We start from the raw sequence: 23,457 nt of genomic DNA, 5'->3' as shown, positions 1-23,457 counted from the left end.
TAAGTCTAACTGCTATTGCTATCCCAAGTTACAGCCCTCGGGGCCAACTCTGTATGACTGTTGTCATGTCTTTGAAATGCGCCGTTGTTCTTTCTTTGAAAAAAACAAGCGATTGAAGGGAAAGGTGTCGTTTCTCAGCGGCAACTCGCGATGACCATCTGATTTGCTTGGAATGGGCGACGCAGGAGGAGGAGGAGGTGTAGTTACTCCAACGCAATTCGCAGAGGAGGGTGCAATCCGGTGGTGCAACCGTCGCCGTTGGCGTTTCTTCGGTTGCTGTTGATTTCTGTGCCGTCCGAGCGCTGGAGAGAGAGAGAGAGAGAGAGAGAGAGTGACACAAAGCCTTTGGCTCCAACCCTGGACTATATAGCGCCTGGCACCCGGGGGGGGGGGGGCTGATAGTGGCTGGCACGGAGAGGAGGGGAAGCCGGAAGGCAGGGGGTTAATCCAGCCGCTCCAGCCCCAGCTTCTCCTGTGGGGAAGGCAACCAGAAGGGAAGGGGGCGGTGCCTCGCCCAGGAGCGCCGCACACCGCGCCGCATCTCCCGTGCGCATCTTGCAAGGCGAGCAGCGCGGCGGCGGCGGCCCTGCTGCGCCCTGCTACAACCCGTCGAGATGAACGCGCCGGGGAAAGCGCGCCGCGAGCGAGGCAGCCTGGCCGAATACGAGACCCAAGTCAAAGGTGAGCTTGGGGTTGGGGTTGGGGTTGGGTTGGGTTGGGTTGGGGCAACGGGACGGGGGCGTCCAGCGGGGCGGCTGCTGGAGTGGGTGGGGCTGCACGAGGTGGAGAGTCAAGAACACGGGGACCGGAGGACGGAATGGGGGGGGCTGCTCAGTTGCCTGCAGCGGGAGAAAAGAGGCGGGTTGCCTATGAGGTTCATAGGGGTGCACTGTGCAGACGGGTACCGGTGGGGGGGGGGGAAGAAGAAGGCGTGCATCGGGGAGCGCCACTGCGCTATCGTAGCGGGGAGGGAGCGGCAAGAAGCGGCCCTCCGGAGCTGGACGTCTCCCTGCTTTTTTTTGCAGGTGGTCACCGCAGTGACAACGGCGTGGTGGCCCCTCTCGCTTCCCCTGTGAGCACGTAGGCCTGGGGGGGTGGGTGGGATCCAGGGCACCGTCTGCTGGAGCCCCGAGCCCCATTCCCGCTGGGATGACTGCCTTGTCAAGGATCATCCTCCTTGCTGGGGGGGGGGGGGATCCATTGCGGCTGCGTTTTGATTGCTGCAGACGAATGCGTTGTCCCGCCACCCCCTCCCCGCCCCTGAAACCTAGAAAAATGTGACCCAGATTTTTCAACCCAGATAATATGATTGCTAGAGGTGGTTAAAAAAAAACAAAAAACGAAGCAAAAGCTACAATACTGGGGTGTTTGGGGTTTTTTTTTAAAATGTTCCAGGAGCATGGGCATGAACATGCTCTCACAGATAAAAAGATGTGTGGTTATTGGTTCAGGAGGTAATGTGAGGCTCCTTAGTGAAAAAAAAAGAAAAAGAAATACACCAGATTGACAGAAAAAGGAAAGAACCCCTTGATTCCCAGCAACCTCTCTCTCTTCTCTGCAAAACATTCATTTCCACTTCCCATCTGAAGACACCCTTGTACAGCAAAGCTGTTGATTGTAATGCAACATCCCCTCTTCAAGGTTCCGGTTGTTCAACTTCTCTCTGTTGTGAGTGATCAGCCAGCAATATAATTCTGCCTCTGCCCCATTCATCGGCAGCTCCTCTCCCTCCCCAGCTCATGGCATCTCTCTGAACATGCCTCGGCTTGTCGTTGTGTATTAACAGAAGCTTCCACTGAATACCAGAAGGCTTTGGTCCAGCAGTCTGGCTTCACAGCCTTTACTATCATTTAACCAATCGACGCACAAAATCTTCTAAGGCATTTGATGCTTGGGGAAGAAAGAAGAGTGGCCCCACTTGGGGATCACCATCATCTAGACCAGTGTTTCTCAACCTTGGCGGCTTGAAGATGGGTGGACTTCAACTCCCAGAATTCCCCAGCCAGCGAATGCTGGCTGGGGAATTCTGGGAGTTGAAGTCCAGCCATCTTCAAGTTGCCAAGGTTGAGAAACACTGATCTAGACCATTGTTTCTCAACCTTGGCCGCTTGAAGATGTCTGGACTTCAACTCCCAGAATTCCAAGCCAGCATGGGAATTCTGGGAGTTGAAGTCCACCCATCTTCAAGCGGCCAAGGTTGAGAAACACTGATCTAGACAACTGGGTGTGTGCATGGGAGTATAAACTCAGTTTCAGTAAGGAGCAGCTGTACGAGAGGATAGTGCTCCATTTTAATGCAATTTGCATAGGATATTACTCAATGGATATTACGTTGTGAAGCAGACCTCTCTCATCAGTGGCAAAGCACCATTGATGGCATTGAGGCAGGGCATTGTGGCAGACACCTGGGGTCCCACCGAACAGGGGGTTCCAGCAGGAAATCCTCTAAATGCAACAGGTTGGACGTATCATAGTTTGATTTGAATAAGTAATATATATTACGCATCAGGGGAACAGGCTATAAAACTGTACATCCATTAAGTTCAGTTCAGTTCAGTTTATTGTATTTGTATGCCGCCCTTTTCCCCCCCGAAGGGGGACTCAGGGCGGCTCACAACTCGAACCCGGGGAAGGGGGGATACAGACAAAAAATTTAAAAAACAAACATAACAATATACAATTTAAAACTCACAACAGTCATACCATTCGAGACGGGGGCAACAGCTCTTTAGCCCCAGGCCTGCCGGAACAGCCAGGTTTTGAGGGCTTTGCGGAAGGCCTGGAGGGTGGTGAGGGTTCGAATCTCCATGGGGAGCTCGTTCCAGAGGGTCGGAGCAGCCACAGAGAAGGCTCTCCGCCGGGTAGTTGCAGTCGACACTGGCTGGCGGATGGAATTCGGAGGAGGCCTAATCTGTGGGATCTAATCGGTCTAGTGGAGGTAATTGGCAGCAGGCGGTCTCTCAAGTACCCAGGTCCAATACCATGAAGGGCTTTATAAGTGACGACTAGCGCCTTGAAGCGTATCCGGAGACCATTAAGCTACCTTACTACGTATATCTTTGATTACTTGGCACCTGAAAACACACAGGTTTGCTTTATTGTTTGGGGGTATCTCTGCCCATTGCTAAGCTTAATTTCCTCTCCCAGAAGTCCTACTACCTTGCTCACTACAATACTCCTCCTAAACCCATACAAGACTGGATACACGCTACTACACACAAAGGAGAAATAGAACACAAATATATTTAGATGCAAATGAATTTATGCTTCCTTTCCTTTTCCTGGGTTGCTGCTGAAAGATCGGCAGTAACTGTCAGAAGGATCTTGGAGTCCTAATGGACAATCACTTAAATATGTGCTGCAGCTGCCAAAAAGGCTAATACAATCCTAGGCTGCATTAACAGAGGGATAGAATCAAGATCACGTGAAGTGTTGGTACCCACTTTATAAAGCCTTAGTAAGACCACACTTGAAATACGTGCGTCCAGTTTAGCTCACCACCATATAAACGAGATGTTGATATTTTGGAAAGAATGCAGAGAAAAGCAACAAAGATGATTAGGTGACTGGAGGCTGAAATATAAAGAGCAGTTGCAGAAATTGGGTGTATCTAGTCTAGTGAAAAGAAAGACTGAATGACATGATAGCAATGCTTCAACATTTGAGGGGCTGCCCCCAAGAAGGGAACGTCAACCTATTTTCCAATGCACCAGAAGGCAAGACAAGAAGCAATGGGTGGAAATTAAATCAAGGAGAAAAGCAACCTAGAACTTAGGAGAAATTTCCTAACAGTGAGAACAATTAACCAGTGGAATGGTTGCCTTCAGAGGTTGTTGGTGCTCCATCACTGGAGGCTTTTAAAAAGACTGGACAGCTATTTGTCTGAAATGGTGTAGAGTCTCCTGCTTGAGCAGGGGGGGGGGGGGTGACTAGATTTATTTATTTATTTATTTATTTATTTATTTGTTTGTTTGTTTGTTTGTTTGTTTGTCTTGTATGCCGCCCACTCCCAGAGGACTCCGGGCGGCTCACAAAAGACAAGGGAAAGGGGGAAAACGAGACAAAGACAACATATTAAAAACAAAACCAACATTCACAATTTCCGTGGAGGTAAATGCTTCTCAGCCCCCCCCCCCCCCCCCCCCCCCCCAGCCTGCTGGAACAGCCAGAACTTGGTGGCTTTGCGGAAGGCCAGGAGGGTAGTAAGGGTCCGGATCTCGACAGGGAGGTCATTCCAGAGGGCTGGAGCTGCAACAGAGAAGGCTCTCCCCCGGGGAGTCGCCAGCCGACATTGGCTGGCAGATGGAATCCGGAGGAGACCCAACCTGTGCGATCTAATTGGTCTGAGAGAGGTAATCGGCAGGAGGCGGTCTCTCAGGTACCCATTCCAACTCTGTTATCATGATCTAGTCTTCCCTGAAGCAAAAGGTGATTCATCTACTTCAGAAGCACTTCTGAAGATCTGTGTAAGGAGATTTTGAGTGTGGGAAAATAGCCCCTGAGGAGGTTTGGGGGATGCTTTCATCATGGGGCTTAGTTTAGTGGATTTTGCTGATATGTTGACTTTGGTGTTACAGACGGCATGCCCCTGGGGTAGGAATAGCCGGTGTGGTGGCTATGAATTCCAACATGCCAAAGAGCATCTCCATTGTGTTCCTTCAAGCTTAGTACATTTTCAAAAGTTCTCTTGTGTGGGAGACGGTAGTGAGAAAACAAAATGCTCTCATATCATCTTTATCTCCAAGAATGGCATTCTTTACAAGTAGGTGTTTGGTGTCCACTGCTTTATTTAAAAACGTGGCAATTATGCTGCTCTTTTTTTTTTCTTTTAAAAGAGAAGCTGGGGTGGTAGAAGGTGGGCGTTACTAGTTTACATTCTTGGAAATGAGAGGCAGTGGCTGAATACAAGCTGACTTTTTCAATTTTAGATGTGCTACTCTGGGTCTGGTTGTGAATCTCCTCCTTAAGCCATTTTAGAAAAGTGGCCGCAGCAATGCAAATTCATCCAGGGGCGCACTGAATGCAGACCCTTTGAACCCAAGTAGTTTAGCTTTAGACCAGAGGTCAAGATAGATCCAAATCAGTGGTGGGTTTCAAAAAATTTTTGGAACCTCTTCTGTAGGTGTGGCCTGCTTTCCGGGTCCACTGGTGGAACCTCTTCTAACCGGTTCGGTAGATTTGACGAACCGGTTCTACCGAATAGGTGCGAACTGGTAGGAACCCACCTCTGATCCAAATGTAGGATATGCTTGGTTTTCCCTAGAAGGAGGTTGTTGTTTCAGGCCATTCATTCAATGGAAGGGAACAGAAGGGTTATTTAATTTATTATTACAAAGGTGTTTTTACTACCAGAGGGAGAAGCACTTGTGGGATGTTCTGCTTTAATAACTTCACCTCTGGGGGCTCTGTACTTTCATTAAGGATAGAGGCCATGTTTCCTATTCTGCTTTTGCCAGTACTGTAAAATGGTTGGGACCAAACAGTGGTGGGATTCAGCCAATTCGCAACTATTCGGGAGAACCGGTTGGTAACTTTCTAAGCAGTTCAGAGAACCGATTGTTGGAAGAAATCTCCTTTTGTTTTTTCCGCTTTACAGGGCTAATCCTGTAAGGAAGGCAGGAAGGAAACATTCTGGTGTTGTTTCTAGCCTAATCTTTATTGCCTTGCTTACAGAAACTGCCTCTCCGGTTAACCCTTATTACATTGCAACAGCTAAGCGAAGCGCCCATCGACGGGAGTGACGTTGAGTTGGCCACGCCCACCCAGTCACATGACCACCGAGCCCCACCTACCCAGGTGGTCATTAGGGCAGAGAACCAGTTGTTAAATTATTTGAATCCCACCACTGGGACCAAAGCAAGTTAACTCAAGGTATAAGATGAAGCTAGCTAAGCTGCAATGGTAGGGCACACTCCCCTTTGAGTGTGCTAGATTACATCTCCGACAGTTCCTAATAGGACAATGTTTGGCCATATTGACTGGGAATTATGGAAGATGTAGTGCAACACATCTAGAAGGCACGAGGTTAGGTAGTGGAAGGAGAACTTTAGTGAACTAGAATTTGCTCTGAGGGAGATGAGTTTTGGATACCAGATTAGCTGGAGAGTCAATATGGTAGCATAATCTGTTTGAACCGCCATACAAATTTGAAGGCAATAAATAAGATCCTTGCAATTGCATCACTAAGTCAATCTTTTTTTTAAGCAAACTACTTTTCTAAAGAACAAGACAGCATGAGAAGAATATAGTGTCACCAGTAGTCCTTGACTTATGCCTGTTCGTTTAAGGTCTGTTCAAAGTTAGAAAAAAGTGACTTATGACTGTCACAAGATCCCTGGGGGTCACATGATTGCATTTTGGGTGCTTGGCAATTGGCTCACCTCCTTCAGTCACATATGATCATAGCTTGTTACCTTTCCTGCTGATTTCTGGCAAAATACGCCCCATTGGGGAAACCGAATTCACTTAACAACAACGGCAGTAAAATGGTCACAAAATTGGATCTGACTTGGCTTACGAATCGTAGTGACTTACAGTGGAAATTCCAGTCCCACTTGCAGTCAGATGCCGAGGAGTTCCTGTAGCTGTGTTCAGGCGAAGATTTGAGCCATGTTATAAATCAGATTATCTGTAGGCTCTTGAATGCCTGACTCTCGTATCTGTTGGTGCGATTAATATATAGATTATTTTCACAGTCCTCTCTACGGGGCCCCGCTGGATTGAAGCAAATACTTCCTGGAGGCTTTCTTATTCTGTCCTTCTTCCCCTTATCCTTGGCTTTCTGCTCTTATCCTGTTGCTGAATCAAGGCTTTGCATGGGGGGCAGGGGAGGGGTGGGGAATGGCCTGATATTACTGACTTCCTTTTTCTCCCCAGTCAGCTAACTCCCCCTTCCCCGTGTTCCCAGATGAGTTTTCTCTCCCCATTGAGTATAGCTTCCGAGTTGTCAGTTCTGATTTTTCAGAGGCTTTTGTGCTGAGGGGTGGGGGAGGGGCTTTATCCATTTCTGTGTCTCTTTACTCTTCCTTCTTCTTTCTGTTGATAAAGCTGGTAGATAAAGCAGATGCCCTCCCCCACCCCACCCCTGCCTCCTTAATTGCTGGCTCCTTTCGCAATGCCGCCCCCATCCCATTAAGCAATGGACTTCCAGCACCCTGGGATCTGACATGGATCATGGTTTTTTTTTTTAAATTCTAGGGTGAGTGTTGGTGGAAGGAATTCATTTTAATTTGAATAGAAATTGTTAATTTTAATTTATTTTTTAAAGTTCGTTCTTACCGTGACCCGACAAATGCACGCACAATAGCAATAGCAATAGCAGTTAGACTTATATACCGCTTCATAGGGCTTTCAGCCCTCTCTAAGCAGTTTGCAGAGTCAGCATATTGCCCCCAACAACAATCTGGGTCCTCATTTTACCCACCTCGGAAGGATGGAAGGCTGAGTCAACCCTGAGCCGGTGAGATTTGAACCACTGAACTGTTGAACTAGCAGTCAGCTGAAGTGGCCTGCAGTACTGCACTCTACCCACTGCGCCACCTTGGCTCAACTAAAGTGTGCCGACAAAACCGTGGCACTAAAACCGTGACGTCATCAACGCGCCGGCAACAGCGCGCCGACAACAGCGCAATTTAAGTTAAGGTAAGGGTTAGGTTTAGGGTTAGGTTTAGGTTTATAGCGTGCTTCTGTCGGCGCACTGTTGTCGGCGCGCTTCAGCGCTCATTCATCGGCGCGGTTTAGAACTCGCGGTTCTGTCACCGCGGTTTAGTCGGGCACGCTTCTGTCGGTCGCCCTTTTGTCGGTGAACCCATTCTTACATCTTCTGTTAACATAAAACCTGTTCATGCTGGATCTGGAAACATTTCTTCCTGGACATAGATTATTCTCTTCTCATTATTTTGGATTCTAGTATTTTTTAATGCTGTATTATCACCCAGCAACCTTCCACATTTCATAAATTTGGGTGAGATGGGTGACATATAAATTTATTCAGTCAACCAATATGTGCACACATACCTTGTGATATCAAAGGGTAGATGCAAAAGACATTGCTCAGAAATGTAATCCCCATACCATTTGATACAGTGGTGGGTTGATCACTGGTTTACTACTGGTTTGCTCGCGCTCGTCAGAGCGGGTGGACAGAGCCTCCCACCGCCACCGCTACTGGTTTGACCGAACCGGGCTGAACCGGCAGCAACCCACCTCTGATTTGATAATATCCAGCGTCTAAGCTGACCTGCAGTTTCAACAGGCATGGGCTTCTCACACATTTTCAAGTATAATCTCACACTTTCAAAGGACTAGAAGCTGAATTTTGCACTGATGAAAGAAATGTCCTTCTGGGTTCAGCTCCAAGTGGGGAAAAAGACACTGGAGACATGGAGGCTGCTTGGAAAGATGGTTAATTGTTGGACAGGACCACATGGCTTGAGCTCTGAACAAAAAAGATGATCACATGCTTCAATGTTGGTGGAGAAGAAGAGAAGGGCTGAGGGAGGGGCTTGCTAGGCTTTTTATAACCTGTTCAGTCCCACCTCTCTGTGTTCCTGTTCCTGTGTAAGAAATGAATTCTGATTGGTTGTCAGACTCCCATAGGGCCATGCAGGGGCAACTCTCTAGGCTGTGTTTTGAATCCAGGTATGGATGAGTTCTCAGATGCCATGTGGTCAGTTGAGTAAAGGGCCAATATTATCATGCTTTCCTGTAGCTGCTGGTGAAGTCTTTATTATGTAAAGTGGACTAGCTTGGCCGTCTTAATGGCCCATTGACAAAGTGGGGATGGGCAGGAAGCTACAGGCAGCTATTCTGTCTTTTAAAACATGTTTCTTTTCACATCCAGAGAAATATTCTGCCTTTTCAATATTTCCTAGGATATTTCATTTTTCTGGGAGAGGGCTGGATGATAACTTCCCACAGCTCTCACTACCACTGCTTACATTGTTCCTACACTTTTCTGGAATATTTACAGCATGTCTCTTGTAGGGCAATCCGTCCCTCTGCTTGCTGATGCTTCCACATATACAGTGCATTCAGAAAGTATTCAGACCCCCTTCACTTTTGTAAATTTTGTTATATGCTTCCACATATACAGTGCATTCAGAAAGTATTCAGACCCCCTTCACTTTTGTAAATTTTGTTATACTGCAGCCTCATTCTATAGTTGTTGAAATTCATTTTTTTCCTCATTAATCTACACGCAGTACCCCATAATGACACAGAGTGAAAACAGAATTCTAGAAATGGCTGTAAACGTATTAAAAAGAAAAAAAACCTGAAATATCACATTGACGTAAGTACACTTGAAATTTAGCTCCAGTGCCCCCCATTTCTCTTGATTGTTGCTGACATGTTTCTGTACCTTGATTGGAGTCGATCTGTGGTAAATTAAATTGATTGGACATTATTTGATTGGCCACACTTGGAATACTGCATTCAGTTTTGGTCGCCACGATGTAGAAAAGATGTGGAGACTCTAGAAAGAGTGCAGAGAAGAGCAACAAAGATGATTAGGGGACTGGAGGCTAAAACGTATGAAGAACGGTGCAGGAACTGGGTATGTCTAGTTTAATGAAAAGAAGGACTAGGGGAGACATGATAGCAGTCTTCCAATATCTCAGGGGTTGCCACAAAGAAGAGGGAGTCAAGCTATTCTCCAAGACTACCTGAGGGTAGAACAAGAAGCAATGGGTGGAAACTAATCAAGGAGAGAAGCAACTTAGAGCTAAGGGAAAATTTCCTGACAGTTAGAACAATTAATCAGTGGAACAGCTTGCTTCCAGAAGTTGTGAATGCCCCAACACTGGAAGTCTTTAAGATGTTGGATAGCCATTTGTCTGAAACAGTATAGGGTTTCCTACCTAGGCAGGGGGTTGGACTAGAAGACGTCCAAGGTCCCTTCCAACTCTGCTATTGTATTGTATTTGAAAAGGCACACACCTCTCTATAGAAGGCCTCACAGCTGACAATGCATACAGTAGCAGAGCAAAAGCTTGAGGTCAAAGCAATAGCAATAGCAATAGCAGTAGACTTATATACCGCTTCATAGGGCTTTCAGCCCTCTCTAAGCGGTTTACAGAGAGTCAGCATATTGCCCCCAACAATCTGGGTCCTCATTTTACCCACCTCGGAAGGATGGAAGGCTGAGTCAACCCTGAGCCGGTGAGATTTGAACCGCTGAACTGCTGATCTAGCAGTAGCCTGCAGTGCTGCATTTAACCACTGCGCCACCTTGGCAAAGAAACTGCCCGAGGAGCTCTGAGATAGGATTATTGCAAGGTACAGATCTGGGGAAGGCTACCATAAAATTTCTACTGACTGAAGCCTCCATAATTCTCAAATGGAAAAAATATTGGCACAGCGAGGACTCTTCCAAGAGCTGGTCGCCCGGTCAAACTGAGCAATCGGAGGAGAAGAGCCTTAGTATGAGAAATGACCAAGAACCCGATGGTCGCTCTGACTGAGCTCCAGAGATCCTATGTGGAGACGGGACAGAGTTCCAGAAGAACAACCATCACTGCAGCCCCCCCCCCCCCCCGATCTGGGCTTTATGGCTGGACAGAAGCTTCTCCTCCGTGCAAAAAAGGAAGGGAAAGCTGAATAGAGTAAATACAGGGGGACATTCACAATGAAAATCTGTTCCACAGTGCTTGGGACTTGAGACTTCGCCAAAGGTTCACATTCCAACATGATAAATGATGCTAAGTTACACAGCCAGGATTACACAGGAGTGACTTAGGGAGAACTCTGAATATCCTAGCGTGGCCCAGCCAGAGCCGTGTCTTGAACCCTATTGAACATCTCTGGAGGGGCCTGAAAATGGCCGTCCATTGATGGTTGCCATACAACCTGACTGAGCTTGAGGGGATTTTCAAGGAAGAATGGCATAAAATCCCCCCCAATCTAGTGTGCAAAGTGTATTGTGTCATATCCCCAAAAAACTCGAGGCTGTAATTGCTGCCAAAGGTGGTTCAACGAAGTACTGAGTGAAGGGTCTGAATACTTACGCCAATGTGATATTTCGCGAGTGATTGTGGGTGCACCTCGGTACACCCACGTTACACCTATCCTCCGCGAGCTGCACTGGCTACCGATCGGTCTCCGGATACGCTTCAAAGTGCTAGTCGTCACTTATAAAGCCCTTCATGGTATTGGACCTGGGTACTTGAGAGACCGCCTGCTGCCAATTACCTCCCAAAGACCCATTAGATCACACAGGGTCGGCCTCCTCCGGGTTCCGTCTACCAGCCAATGTCATCTGGCTACTACCCAGGGGAGGGCCTTCTCTGGGGCAGCTCCGGCCCTTTGGAACGAACTCCCCACAGAGATTCAGACCCTCACCTCTCTCCAGGCCTTCCGAAAAGCCGTCAAAACCTGGCTGTGCCGGCAGGCCTGGGGTTGACGAGTTCCCCTCCCCTCTCGACCTGTGTGGCTGTGTGGTTCTTGGCTATTTTAACTACTTGTATCGTGTTCTATGTTCCCTTTTCCCCCCTTTGAGTTGTTTGCCACCCTGAGTCCCTCCCGGAAAAGGGCGGCATATAAATAAAACAAATCTCAATTTCAGGTTTTTTTTTCTTTTTAATAAATTTACAGACATTTCTAAAATCCTGTTTTCACTTTGACATAGTAGGGTACTAAGTTAATGAGAGAAAATGAATTTCGCCAACTTTAGAATCAGGCTGCAGCACAACAAAATGGACAGAAACCAAGGTGATCTGGATATTTTCTGAATTCACTATATATATTGTGTAGGTCATACTTTGCAAGTGAAAAAAGGAAGCGTGGGTGTATTACACACACACAGAGACACACACACAGACTATTTATATCTCTATCTGCCTATCTATCATCTATTATCACTCTATCATCTTCTTTCTAATCTCCCTCCCTCCTCCATCCCTATTTGCCTATCTACTTGCCTCGTGTTCCCCGTTAATTGTTACGCTAGCTCTTCAGATGAATTGTTCACAAGCCTATTTCAGTGTAAAGACCCATGAAATCAGTGTGAGCTCCATTTAGCATTGTGCCATTGCATTAAACTGGGTTTACGAAAAAATGGAACTTTCAACTTTTCAACTTTTAATAGATTTGTATGCCGCTCAATCCCGAAGGACTCCGGGCGGCTTACATAAAAGCAGTTTAAAAAATACTAAAAAATATTAAAAAACACAAGAGAGAACGGCTTAAAAAACAGAAACACAACATGCACTCAGTTTTCAAAGGGGCTGAAGTTCAATCAAGATCAACAGCCCCAGGCCTGCCGGAACAGCCAGGTCTTAACAGACTTACGGAAGGCCGAGAGAGTGGGGAGGGTCCGGATCTCAGGGGGTAGATCGTTCCAAAGGGCCGGAAGATTTTTGAAATGGTTGAAGTACATTTGCTTATATATATGATAGTTGAGCATATGCAGGGCATCTGAACACAGAATATTAATTTTTACAATAATATGCCCATGCCAGTGACAAACTATGAGCATGACATGAAAAGGGGATAGGCATTCTTCTCCTTTACCAATTTATAGGAGTGATTGTTCAGTAAGAATGGGATTCCTTTTTGCATAGGTTTTGAAGCCATGGTTTCTCTTTATGTAGATCTAGGCCTCTTGTCATGATATTTAATTATACATTCATGCTTGCTAGAATCATTGAGAAGCAGGATTCAGCAGTCAGCATTGTTATGTGATTTAATAACTATATATGCAATTCTGCTCCAAGGTGTGCCTTTTGGGATGGTTTTGATGGCAGTAGTGAGATCCTAATGCAAGTTGTGCCTCTCTGCATCAAATCCAGCCTCATTCTGCTTTTATTTTACCTTTGCATTTTGTTTTTATAGATGTCATTAAGTGAATTACTAGCCTTGATTATTAGAATACCGTGCAGGTTTATGGTTTCTTACCTGACACCAGCACAGGTTCATGAACGGTTCAGAACAGTTCATTTAGTGACCAAAGTTACAAGAGCACTGAAAAAAGTGACTTTTTGACTGTTGTAGCGTCCCCATGGTCACGTCATCAAAATTGGCAACTGCCTCATATTTATGACGGTTGCAGTGTCTGGGATCATGTGACCACATTTTGCAACCTTCGGACAAGCAAAGTCAATGGGGAAGCCAGATTAACTTAATAGCCATGTTACTAACTTAACAACTACAGTCAGAGGTGGGTTCCTACCAGTTCGCACCTATTCGGTAGAACCGGTTCGTCACATCTACCGAACCTGTTAGAAGAGGTTCCACCAGTGGACCCAGAAAGCAGGCCACACCTACAGAAGAGGTTCCAAACTTTTTTGAAACCCACCACTGGTCCTTGGATATGATTATTCTACACTATCATGCTCCTATTTATAAAACTCAGGGCCTCTGTGAAAGGTAAGGATGACTGCTGCGTTTGTGGTGCAATCAGAACATTGCGTGTGTTGAAGTTGTTTTAGCGCAAACCAAAGATGCCTTTTAAAAAAACAAGTTTACATCCTATTCTTATGCATGCCAGTGCTGTGTATGAGGTAATTTAAGGTGGTTCTGACAAGTGTCGTCGGCATCTTCATATCCGGTCACATGGGCGGCAAGCCACTCCCATCCGGTCACATGGGCGGCAAGCCACTCCCACAAAGGAGGCCACACCCACAGAGTAGGTTCGAACAATTTTTGAAACCCACCACTGACTACAGTGATTCACTTAATTACTATGGCAAGCATAGTCAAAAAATGGGGCAAACTCACTTAACAAATGTTTCACTTAGCAACAAAATTATGGCCTCAACTGTGGTAGTAACTCAAGGGACTACCTCTATACCAAATTCGGAGGGGGGGGGCTATAGATAGAAAGCAACATGCAGAAATGTGATAGTAATTATTAAAACTTATGTTTCCTAAGAAAGTTATCTTATTAATAATTTATGAGAAATGGTCTTGGCATGAGATTAAGGGAGGCTGTAGTCCACCTTACAGTGGATATAAAAAGTTTACACAATCCTGTTAAAATGCAGGTTTGTGAAATATAAAAAAAAAAAAAAACCAGACCAAGATAAATCAATTTTTTGTACATTTAATATAGCATATAAGTTGCACAGGTCAGTTGAAAAACAAACTAAAATCATTAGTGGAAAGAATAACAATGCAAACTTGCGATAACGTGGTGAAGTGCGCACATCCTTTTATAAGTAGGGAAGTAGCTGTGTTCAGAATTAACCAATCACATTCAAACCGATGTTAAATAGAAGCAGCACACAATTAATGTGACTGATCAAGCCCATATAAAGTTCAGCTGTTCTCGTAGGATTTTTCTGACATTTACAGCAAAAGCCCTGGTCTCCAAAGAGATAACAAAGCATGAAAGGCATCTCATTGTTGGAAGGTATCCGTCAGGAGAAGGATACAAAAAAATTCCAAGGCATTTGATATACCATGGAAGACAGTCATCAACAGGTGGAGAAAATAAAGCACAATAGTGACATTACCAAGAACTGGATATTCCTTCAAAATTGATAAAAAGGAAAAAAAAGAAAACTGGTCCAAGAGGCTGCCAAGATGCATACAGCAATATGGTGGTGGTAGTAGTATTGAGCTGAGGTGGCGCAGTGGTTAGAGTGCAGCACTGCAGGCTACTTCAGCTGACTGCAGTTCAGCTGTTCAAATCTCACCGGCTCAAGGTTGACTCAGCCTTCCATCCTTCCGAGGTGGGTAAAATGAGGACCCGGATTGTTGTTGGGGGCGATATGCTGACTCTGTAAACCGCTTAGAGAGGGCTGAAAGCCCTATGAAGCGGTATATAAGTCTACTAACTGCTATTATGTTTGGGGCTTCCTTTCTTCAGCTGGAACTGGGGTTTTAGTCAAGGTATGAACTTATTCCAAACATCAGTCAATTTTGGCAGAAAGGTTTCTGCTAAAATGCTGAAAATGAAGAGAAATTTCACTTTTTAGCCGACAACAACCCAAGGCATACCTCCTAATCAACGAAAGAATGGCTTCACAGAAGAATATCAAAGTTTTGGAATGGCCTACCCAGAGCCTGGACCTGGATCCAATTGAAAACATGTGGGGTTACCCAAAGAAGGCTGCGCACAGGAGTTACCCTTGCAATCTGACAGATTTGGAGGGCTTTTTGCAAGGAAGAGTAGGCACAGATTCCCAAGACAATGTTTGTGCCATGCTAATAGACTCCTACACCAAAAGACCAGTGGTGGGTTTCAAAAATTGTTGGAACCTACTCTGTGGGTGTGGCCTCCTTTGTGGGAGTGGCTTGCCACCCATGTGACCGGATGGGAGTGGCTTGCCGCCCATGTGACCAGATATGAAATTATGAATTAGTACTTAGGTTGGTCCAAGTAGCTATTCAGAAACTCTGGCATTGAAGCATGCAAGTCTTAAAGCTGTCAAGTTACAAGATCCTTGCCAGTGGTGGTTTTCAAAAATGTTTGGAACCTCTTCTGTAGGTGTGGCCTGCTTTACGGGTCCACTGGTGGAACCTCCTCTAACCGGTTCGGTAGATTTGACGAACGGGTTCTACCGAATAGGTGCGAACTGGTAGGAACCCACCTCTGGTTGGGGGCCATTACTCTAGATGTCATAAATGATGTGGTTAATTTGTGAACAGATATATGTTAGTTGCATAAAACTAAAGACAATACACTACTGATTTATTAAGTAGTAGTTGCATTGGTAGTATTTATTGCTGCTTTACAATAGGATGAATTCTTTGAACTGATGTAACATTAATTCATTTCTTCATTGTGGAAGCAGATGAAATGATCTTAAAACGTCATGGATTTTGACTTAAAAGGAAAGATTCCTAGATGTGTGTTGCAGTAAATGAAGGACAAAAGGCATTTATTTTGAGAGCTTTATTTGTTGCTATGATGAGAAAAAGGAAGGCAGCCAATTAAGTCTGTCAATTCAGCTTTGTTGATTGCAGGAAATTGAGGGCTTTTTTTTTTTTTTTGCAAATAAATTGCTCATCATCCACAAGAAAAAAAGATTCATCATGTTCACTTTTATGTTTAGAATATTTTTAGCACATAATGTCATGAAGTCATTTACATGTTTCATTTAAGAGGTTTGTCTATGCTGTATGAGATGGTGATATATTTTTTTTAGAAATAAGTTAGTACCAGTAATAGATATAAAATCACTCTCAAAGACAAAGTCTTCGTAGGACTCACTTCTGCATTGTCACAATCATACCTCGGAGTGATGGCACAAAACTCCTCTCCAGAGAAGGTTGCCTAAAGAATAAAGATGAATATAAGTGTCAGGCCTGCATTTATATTCCTTTTAGAATTTTGGCCTGCCATACTTTCTCTTATTTCATTATGCTGTTTCTTTAAGTATAGTCAATGGGAGGGGGGATTAGAAGGAGTAGGATTTCGGAATGTATTGTTTTTCATTCTTTGCTAGAAGCCAAGGTCATCCTTTGTCTCCACACCAGTACACTTGACTGGAAGAAGCTGGGCATGGACGCCAGCGTGGAAGAAGGAGATTGGACCATGTGATGGATTGTGGGTGTGGGGACAAGATCATGAACTTTTAACTGGGTGGGATTGTGAAGTACCCGTGGTTCGCCTCATGAGGCCAATGTTGAGAAAAGACACGGACACAAGCTCTTCTCGGGATGAGGCGACCCAAATTGGACCCTGGTAGCCCCTTTTATTGAGATAGGACAAAGGCAGGAGGAGCGATCAGCATGTGATTTAAGATAGCCTGTCAAACTACAATTGCTAATCTACTGCTCAGGGAAGTTCTGTCTATATATGGTCAAATCCTGGGCGTCATTGGGTAAGGCACATCTAGAGTGAACTATCAGGATGTTATGTTGTATTATCAGGATGTTATGGAGTACTATCAGGATGTTCTGTACTTTAGGAGTTTGTTTTTTCCTATGTGGTTCAGCGTGGCTGCGCATGCCCTGTTATGCACTGGGCCATGGGTGACCGCTACACCTACACAAGGAGTTATGTGACAACATGGGATTCTGATGTAACTTCCAGAGTTGGGATCCCACAGCTATGTGCCAACATGCCTGCTTTATTAAATTGGAACTTTAAGCATAGTTTCGCCTTCGATTCTGATTTGATTCTACGTGGTATTTGGAACGCTGACAATAAGGATGAGCAGAGACTGACCTGGGATACCAAAGCTTAGGGGGCACCAATGCCAGCCTGCCTGCCGGATCATTCTAAACATACAGAACTTCCCATTGGTGGGAAGGGGTGCTATCAATGCCACCTAAGTACCATATGCCCTTGATGCAGCACTGCCTTCCAGTAACCCTGCATTTGTATACAAACATAAATACCAGTTGGGACAAAGGGGTTAGAAATGGAAGAGTAAGTCTAACTAGTGGGAAGAAGAGAAATACCCTCACTCACTTTTGCATAAGTAGCTTAACAACTCTATACAACCGGAGATAGGAAACTGACTCATCATGGCCAGGCAAAAGACCAGGAGTAGTTCACAAGTTACAGGTCCAGCATAAGGCCCCACACTAGGAAAGTTGGAGAGAGGATTCTCCCCCATGTAGCATAAATCAATATCCTGGATTTTTGCATGGTGAAATAGTTCTAATCTTGCCCTACAATTTAATGGACCCTTTGTCATTTGCTGCTTGATCTTAAAAGCTGGGCACTTAGCAATAGCAATAGCAGTTAGACTTATATACCGCTTCATAGGGCTTTCAGCCCTCTCTAAGCGGTTTACAGAGTCAGCATATATCGCCCCCACAGTCTTGGTTCTCATTTCACCCACCTCGGAAGGATGGAAGGCTGAGTCAACCTTGAGCCGATCAGCTGGGACTTGGGAGGCAGAGAATAGATGGGGTGGGGCCAGTCAGTGGTGGTATTTGCTGGTTCTCCGGACTACTCAAAATTTCCGCTACCGGTTCTCCAGAACTGGTCAGAACCTGCTGACTACCACCTCTGGAGAGGAGACTTCCTAGACCAATGAATTGCCAAAGACGATGAAGAATCTAGGAGTGTTCTGGTGATTATTGCTGTTGGTGACAAAAAAAAGATGTGAAATGGATTCCTTGCCTGCCGAGATGCAGCTATGGGTTTCTGCAACCAGCATCAAAATTTGTCCCTGAATATTGAGAAAAGTTTGCAAAGAAAAGAGGAAACGAAATGACCTGAAAGTCCTCATGTCTCAGCCTCCCCATTCACTGGAAGTAGAGAAGACTGGCTTGATTGTGGTTGTTGTGAAAGAGTGTGGGTGCTATGGTAAAAGGATTCCTGGACATTGTCTGGCCTTTACCAGAAGTTAGCTTATCTACCTGCTCTATGTGGTCTGGCAAAACACAGCATCGTTCATCCATCCAGTGGAAACTTGGCAGCATTTCTACAGCATGTTTTTCCCTAGCAGGAATTGAGCCTATGGTACTTAATTGTTTCAGCTTGGCTTTGAAAGCCCCGTGCCTTGGAAGATACCAATAGAAGCTTCCCTTAGGGATCAATTTTGCTAATTTCCGCACGTGTTCTTCCCTTCTCCTTATTTGTGTGTTTGCTGTGTCCAGATACCTCTTGACTCCTGAAGGGAGCCAAAATTTGGTCTTGGGCACCTGTGCCTGTAAGTCTCAAGGTATTGTTAGGTACGGTGCCAGGGGTGGGTTTCTCGCCCCGTTCCAACCGGTTCGGTTGGAACGGGGCCGGCGGCATCCTCATGCACGCGTGCGGCATCATCGTGCATGTGTGCGGCGCGCGCACGCGTGCGGCACACGCATGCATACTAGCGTCTGTGCGATGCTCCAGCTGCTCCTGGAGGATTGCGCAGGCGCTGTATGCGTCCTGCGCATGATTGGAAGCGCAGAACTCGTCAAAACCGGGTAAGGAGCGCGGGCGCGTGGGTGGGCCCTTCGCCGTTCCCGGAAGTTACTTACTTCCGGGTTCGCCGACCAACCGGTTCGCAGGGACCGCCGCGAACCGGTTGAAACCCACCCCTGTACGGTGCCTATTTACTATGCTTGTAGTTTCTTATGAGAGTTTTTAAGATAGCTGTCTGCGAAGAAGCACTCTCGTGTATAATTTTTCTCTCTCTCTCATTATCAGATCTTCTGTTTATGAACTCCGATGATCCACAACATGCAGGCAGAGCAGTGGTGGGTTTCACATTTTTTAAGAACCTCTTCTGTAGGTGTGGCCTGCTTTGTGGGAGTGGCTTGCCAGCCATGTGACCGTGTGGGAGTGGCTTGCCAGCCATGTGACTGTGTGGGAGTGGCTTGCCAGCCATGTGACTGGGTGGGAGTGGCTTGCCAGCCATATGACCGAGTGGGAGTGGCTTGGCAGTCATGTTACGGGGTGGGCGTGGCCAACTTGTAAAATGTGGTGAAGCTCACTTAACAACGCTCTTGCTTATAACCAAAATGTTGGCTCAGAAACTCTGGCATTGAAGTGTGCAAGTCTTAAAGCTGTCAAGTTACAAGACCCTTGCACCCCTAACTCTTTAGAAAAAAAAACCCCAGGGGTGTTCAAACTTGACAGCTTTAAGACTTGTGGACTTCAACTCCCAGAATTCCTCCTCCAGTCATGTTGGCTCAGGAACTCTGGCATTGAAGTGTGCAAGTCTTAAAGCTGTCAAGTTACAAGACTCTTGCACCCGTAATCTTTTAGGAACCTCCCCCCCCCCCCAAGGGTGTTCAAACTTGACAGCTTTAAGACTTTAAGATTTATATAGGACTCTTAGAGGCGGGCGGGGTGATAGGTGAGCCAGCCAATCAGTGAGCGGCGGGCGGGGCAAGCGTGGTGCGGATAGGCGGGGGGGAGGGAGGGAGCTGGAACCGGTTCTAAACAGCACGGTAGATTTGTGGAACCTCTTCTATAGAAGAGGTTAGAACTGGCAGGAACCCACCTCTGGAGCAGTAGCTCCTTTTACCTAACTGTTAAACTCTGGAATTTATGGGTGCCACAAGAGCATCTGCAATTCTGCTGTAAAGTGTCTGCTCTTTTCTTAATCTCTTCAGTTTGCAGATAGGAAATGCAGGATTATTTCTGTAATGGATCAAATGTTTATTATAGTTCTTTACCCTCCTTCTGGAAATAACATATGTCAGGACTTATCTCTTTCTTGTATACAAGACAATAATAGTAGAGAATCCGTAAGTATATCCAGAGAACATTTTTCATGCTACTAAGAAATACATCCCAATCCCTCTCTTATATAAAATCCCTTGGTATAAACTACAATTGGGAACTCAGGGTCCCCAAATCAAAGAGGGAGGGGTCTTCTTGCAATTATTCACTGATTCTTTTTTCCTCCCAGCTGCAATCTGTTGCTTCCTTGTGAATTCTCTTCTTGAAAGGAGTTGTGAAACTGACGGTATTTTTTTAAAAAAACCTCTCAATATTGTCTCTAAAAATATACTCTAAAAAGTCTTAAGACTCTTACATCATGTTTTTCAAGATCTTAATTATACAGTACTTGTCAGGAGATAACTGGGTTAGCATACTGATGTAAAGTGAAAATGTTTGATTTATATTTAGTTTGTTTTTGTTAACAGACTTGGAAGTATTTCCTATCTGGGGTGTTTCATTATTTAACTTTCCAGTGAATAAGACGACTGAAAAATCAATGAATATATTCTCGGTTTTTGGTCAAATAGATATTCCATACATGTCAAGTTGAGGGGAAATGAATTATTGCGGAAGCACACAATAGTTTTTTCAGATGTACCAGGTGGTCCTCAACTTACAACCACAATTGAGCTCGAAATTTATTATGTTGCTAAGTGAGACATTTGTTAAGCGAATTTTTCTTCATTTTATCTCCTTCCTTGCCACAGTTGTTAAGTGAATCACTGCAGTTGTTAAGTTAGTGATATGGTTGTTAAGTGAACCTGGCTTCCCCATTGACTTTGCTTATCAGAAAGTCGAAAAAGCTGATCATGTGACCCTGAAATATTGCAACCGTCATAAATATGAACCAGTTGCCAAGTAGCCAAATTTTTGTCATGTGACTATAGAGCCACAATGGTCATAAGTGTGAAAAACAGTCATTAGTCATTTTTTTCAGTGCCACTGTAATTTGAACGGTCACTAAATGGACTATTGTGACTTGAGGACTACCTGTATTTGTTCTTGCCATAAGTAACTTTGAGCTGTAAAAACTGATATCAATTCATAACAGAAGCTGAATGAAAAGAATACTGAATGGTGTGTTCCCTCTGTGCTACAAACTCACCCTCCTATTTATATTTATATTGTCTTTCCTTTTTAAGTAGTAAAATTGATGGAACAGATCATTTACATTTTAAAAGTTTACACCATGGTATTAAAAATACCGAGTGGTTCATTTATTACGGTAGTTCAATATCTACTTAGTGTGACCACAAAAGACGATTACTCTCAGTCTAAAACAGTGGTGGGTTTCAAAAATTGTTCGAACCTACTCTGTGGGTGTGGCCTCCTTTGTGGGAGTGGCTTGCCACCCATGTGACCGGATGGGAGTGGCTTGCCGCCCATGTGACCGGATATGAAGATGCCGACGACACTTGTCAGAACCACCTTAAATTACCTCACACACAGCACTGGCATGCATAAGAATAGGATGTAAACTTGTTTTTTAAAAGGCATCTTTGGTTTGCGTTAAAACAACTTCAACACACGCAATGTTCTGATTGCACCACAAACACAGTAGTCATCCTTACCTTTCACAGAGGCACTGAGTTTTATAAATAGGAGCATGATAGTGTAGAATAATCCTATCCAAGGACCAGTGGTGGGTTTCAAAAACATTTGGGACCTCTTCTGTAGGTGTGGCCTGCTTTCCGGGTCCACTGGTGGAACCTCTTCTAACCGGTTCGGTAGATTTGACGAACCGGTTCTACCGAATAGGTGCAAACTGGTAGGAACCCACCTCTTGTGTGTTCCCTTTGTGCTACAAACTCACCCTCCTATTTATATTTATATTGTCTTTCCTTTTTAAGTAGTAAAATTGATGGAACAGATCATTTACATTTTAAAAGTTTACACTCCTGGTATTAAAAATACTGAGTGGTTCATTTATTACGGTAGTTCAGTATCTGCTTAGTATGACCACAAAAGACGATTACTCTCAGTCTAAAAGCAAGATTATAAATGCATCCTTTGCTTTTGAAACTAGACAAATAACTTCTTTGATAGAGAGACAAGCTAACTGAATGGGACACCATGTTGCGATGGTCCTCCTTTCAGCTTTTCCTAAAAGCATTATTTGTTTAGCAGTGCTTACATCCAACCTTTATCCTAGTGGACGCTGGGTGGCAAAAACCCTGTGAATGTAATAAAACAAAGCAAGGAAAATAATTGCAGTTCTTATAGTAATAATAATTCAATAGGTGAATAAAATAGCCAGATCCCAATCTCTGCTGCCAATTACCTCCCAAAGACCCATTAGATCGCACAGGGTCGGCCTCCTCCGGGTTCCATCCACCAGCCAATGCCATCTGGCTACGACCCGGGGGAGGGCCTTCTCTGTTGCAGCTCCAGCCCTTTGGAATGAACTCCCTGCGGAGATTCGGACCCTCACCTCTCTCCTGGCCTTCTGAAAAGCCGTCAAAACCTGGCTGTGTCGGCAGCCCTGAGGTTGATGAGCTCCTTCCCCTCTCGACAGGTGTGGTTGTTGGTTATTTTAATTGCCTGTCTCGTATTTGTATGTTCCCTTTTCCCGTTTGAGTTGTTCGCCGCCCTGAGTCCCTATAGGGAGTAGGGCGGCATAGAAATAAAATAAAACTTCAAACTTCAATATCTGACTGATTGTGCAACCAACCATAATACAAACATATAATAAAATGATCAAGTCCTAATCACCTAATTCTGGTCTAACAATTACTTTGGAATAATGGCTTGCAGAAATAGAGTTCATCATCTCTCTGTGAAATGCAAAAATTTCAAGAATCACATAACTCCATGGTGAGAAGTGTTGTGGCCCAGCAGGAACCGTTGGAGCTGCCCCCAGACTCTGACAGCGAGGGGCCCTATGAGTCGGCTCTGGAGGATGTGGAGGACCCTGGACAGGGTTCCGACTCCGAGCAGGGCGCAGAGAGGCTGGTGGGCCACCAGGAGGCGCCTGATCCTTGGACCAGTGGGGAGGAGACAAGGGAGAGTGATCCAGACGCCAGCAGTGAGTTGTTCCTGGATGCCTGGCACCAAAGAGCTAATAGGCGTCAGGAACACTTGCGCAAGTACAGGAGGTAATTGTACTCAGCTGGTGGTCATTAGGCTCCTCTCCAGACTATAAAAGGACTGCTTGTGCACACGCCCCTTTTGCAGAAGTCAACGCAGGAACTAATGCTGGAGAACATTATTGTGAGCTTGGCAGGCTGGATTGCTGGCACAGTTTATCTGTGCTGGATTGCTGCCCAAGCTTGTCTGTGCCGGTTTGCTGCCAAGGACCTGTCTGTCTGTTAATTAAATGCCGTAACTTATCTTTGGCTCGGAGTGTGTTGGTGTGGGACGAGGGGGGTCAGAACAGAGAAGGTACCAAAGAATGAGGCTGT

The 23,457-nt window shown here is 45.2% G+C and overlaps 1 protein-coding gene across 2 annotated transcripts in view; it reads left to right on the top strand.

The window, feature by feature from the left end:
• The first annotated feature begins 488 nt into the window (after nucleotides 1-488).
• The window catches only part of ARHGAP4 (Rho GTPase activating protein 4), a 70,907-nt gene continuing 47,938 nt past the window's right edge, over nucleotides 489-23,457 (top strand). For both annotated transcript variants that reach the window (XM_087710891.1, XM_087710889.1), the window contains exon 1: nucleotides 489-681. In XM_087710891.1, the coding sequence (XP_087567017.1) occupies nucleotides 615-681 (67 nt within the window). In that variant the 5' untranslated portion in view covers nucleotides 489-614. The remainder of the gene's footprint in view (nucleotides 682-23,457) is intronic.

This window comes from Thamnophis sirtalis, unplaced genomic scaffold, assembly GCF_051295495.1.
Source record: "Thamnophis sirtalis isolate CommonGarterSnake01/CBP01778 unplaced genomic scaffold, rThaSir2_p1.2 scaffold_3, whole genome shotgun sequence".
In the NCBI taxonomy this organism is placed as follows: Eukaryota; Metazoa; Chordata; class Lepidosauria; order Squamata; family Natricidae; genus Thamnophis; species Thamnophis sirtalis.
The sequence above is the reverse complement of the archived record's forward strand: the minus strand, read 5'-3'. Positions and strand labels throughout refer to the sequence as shown.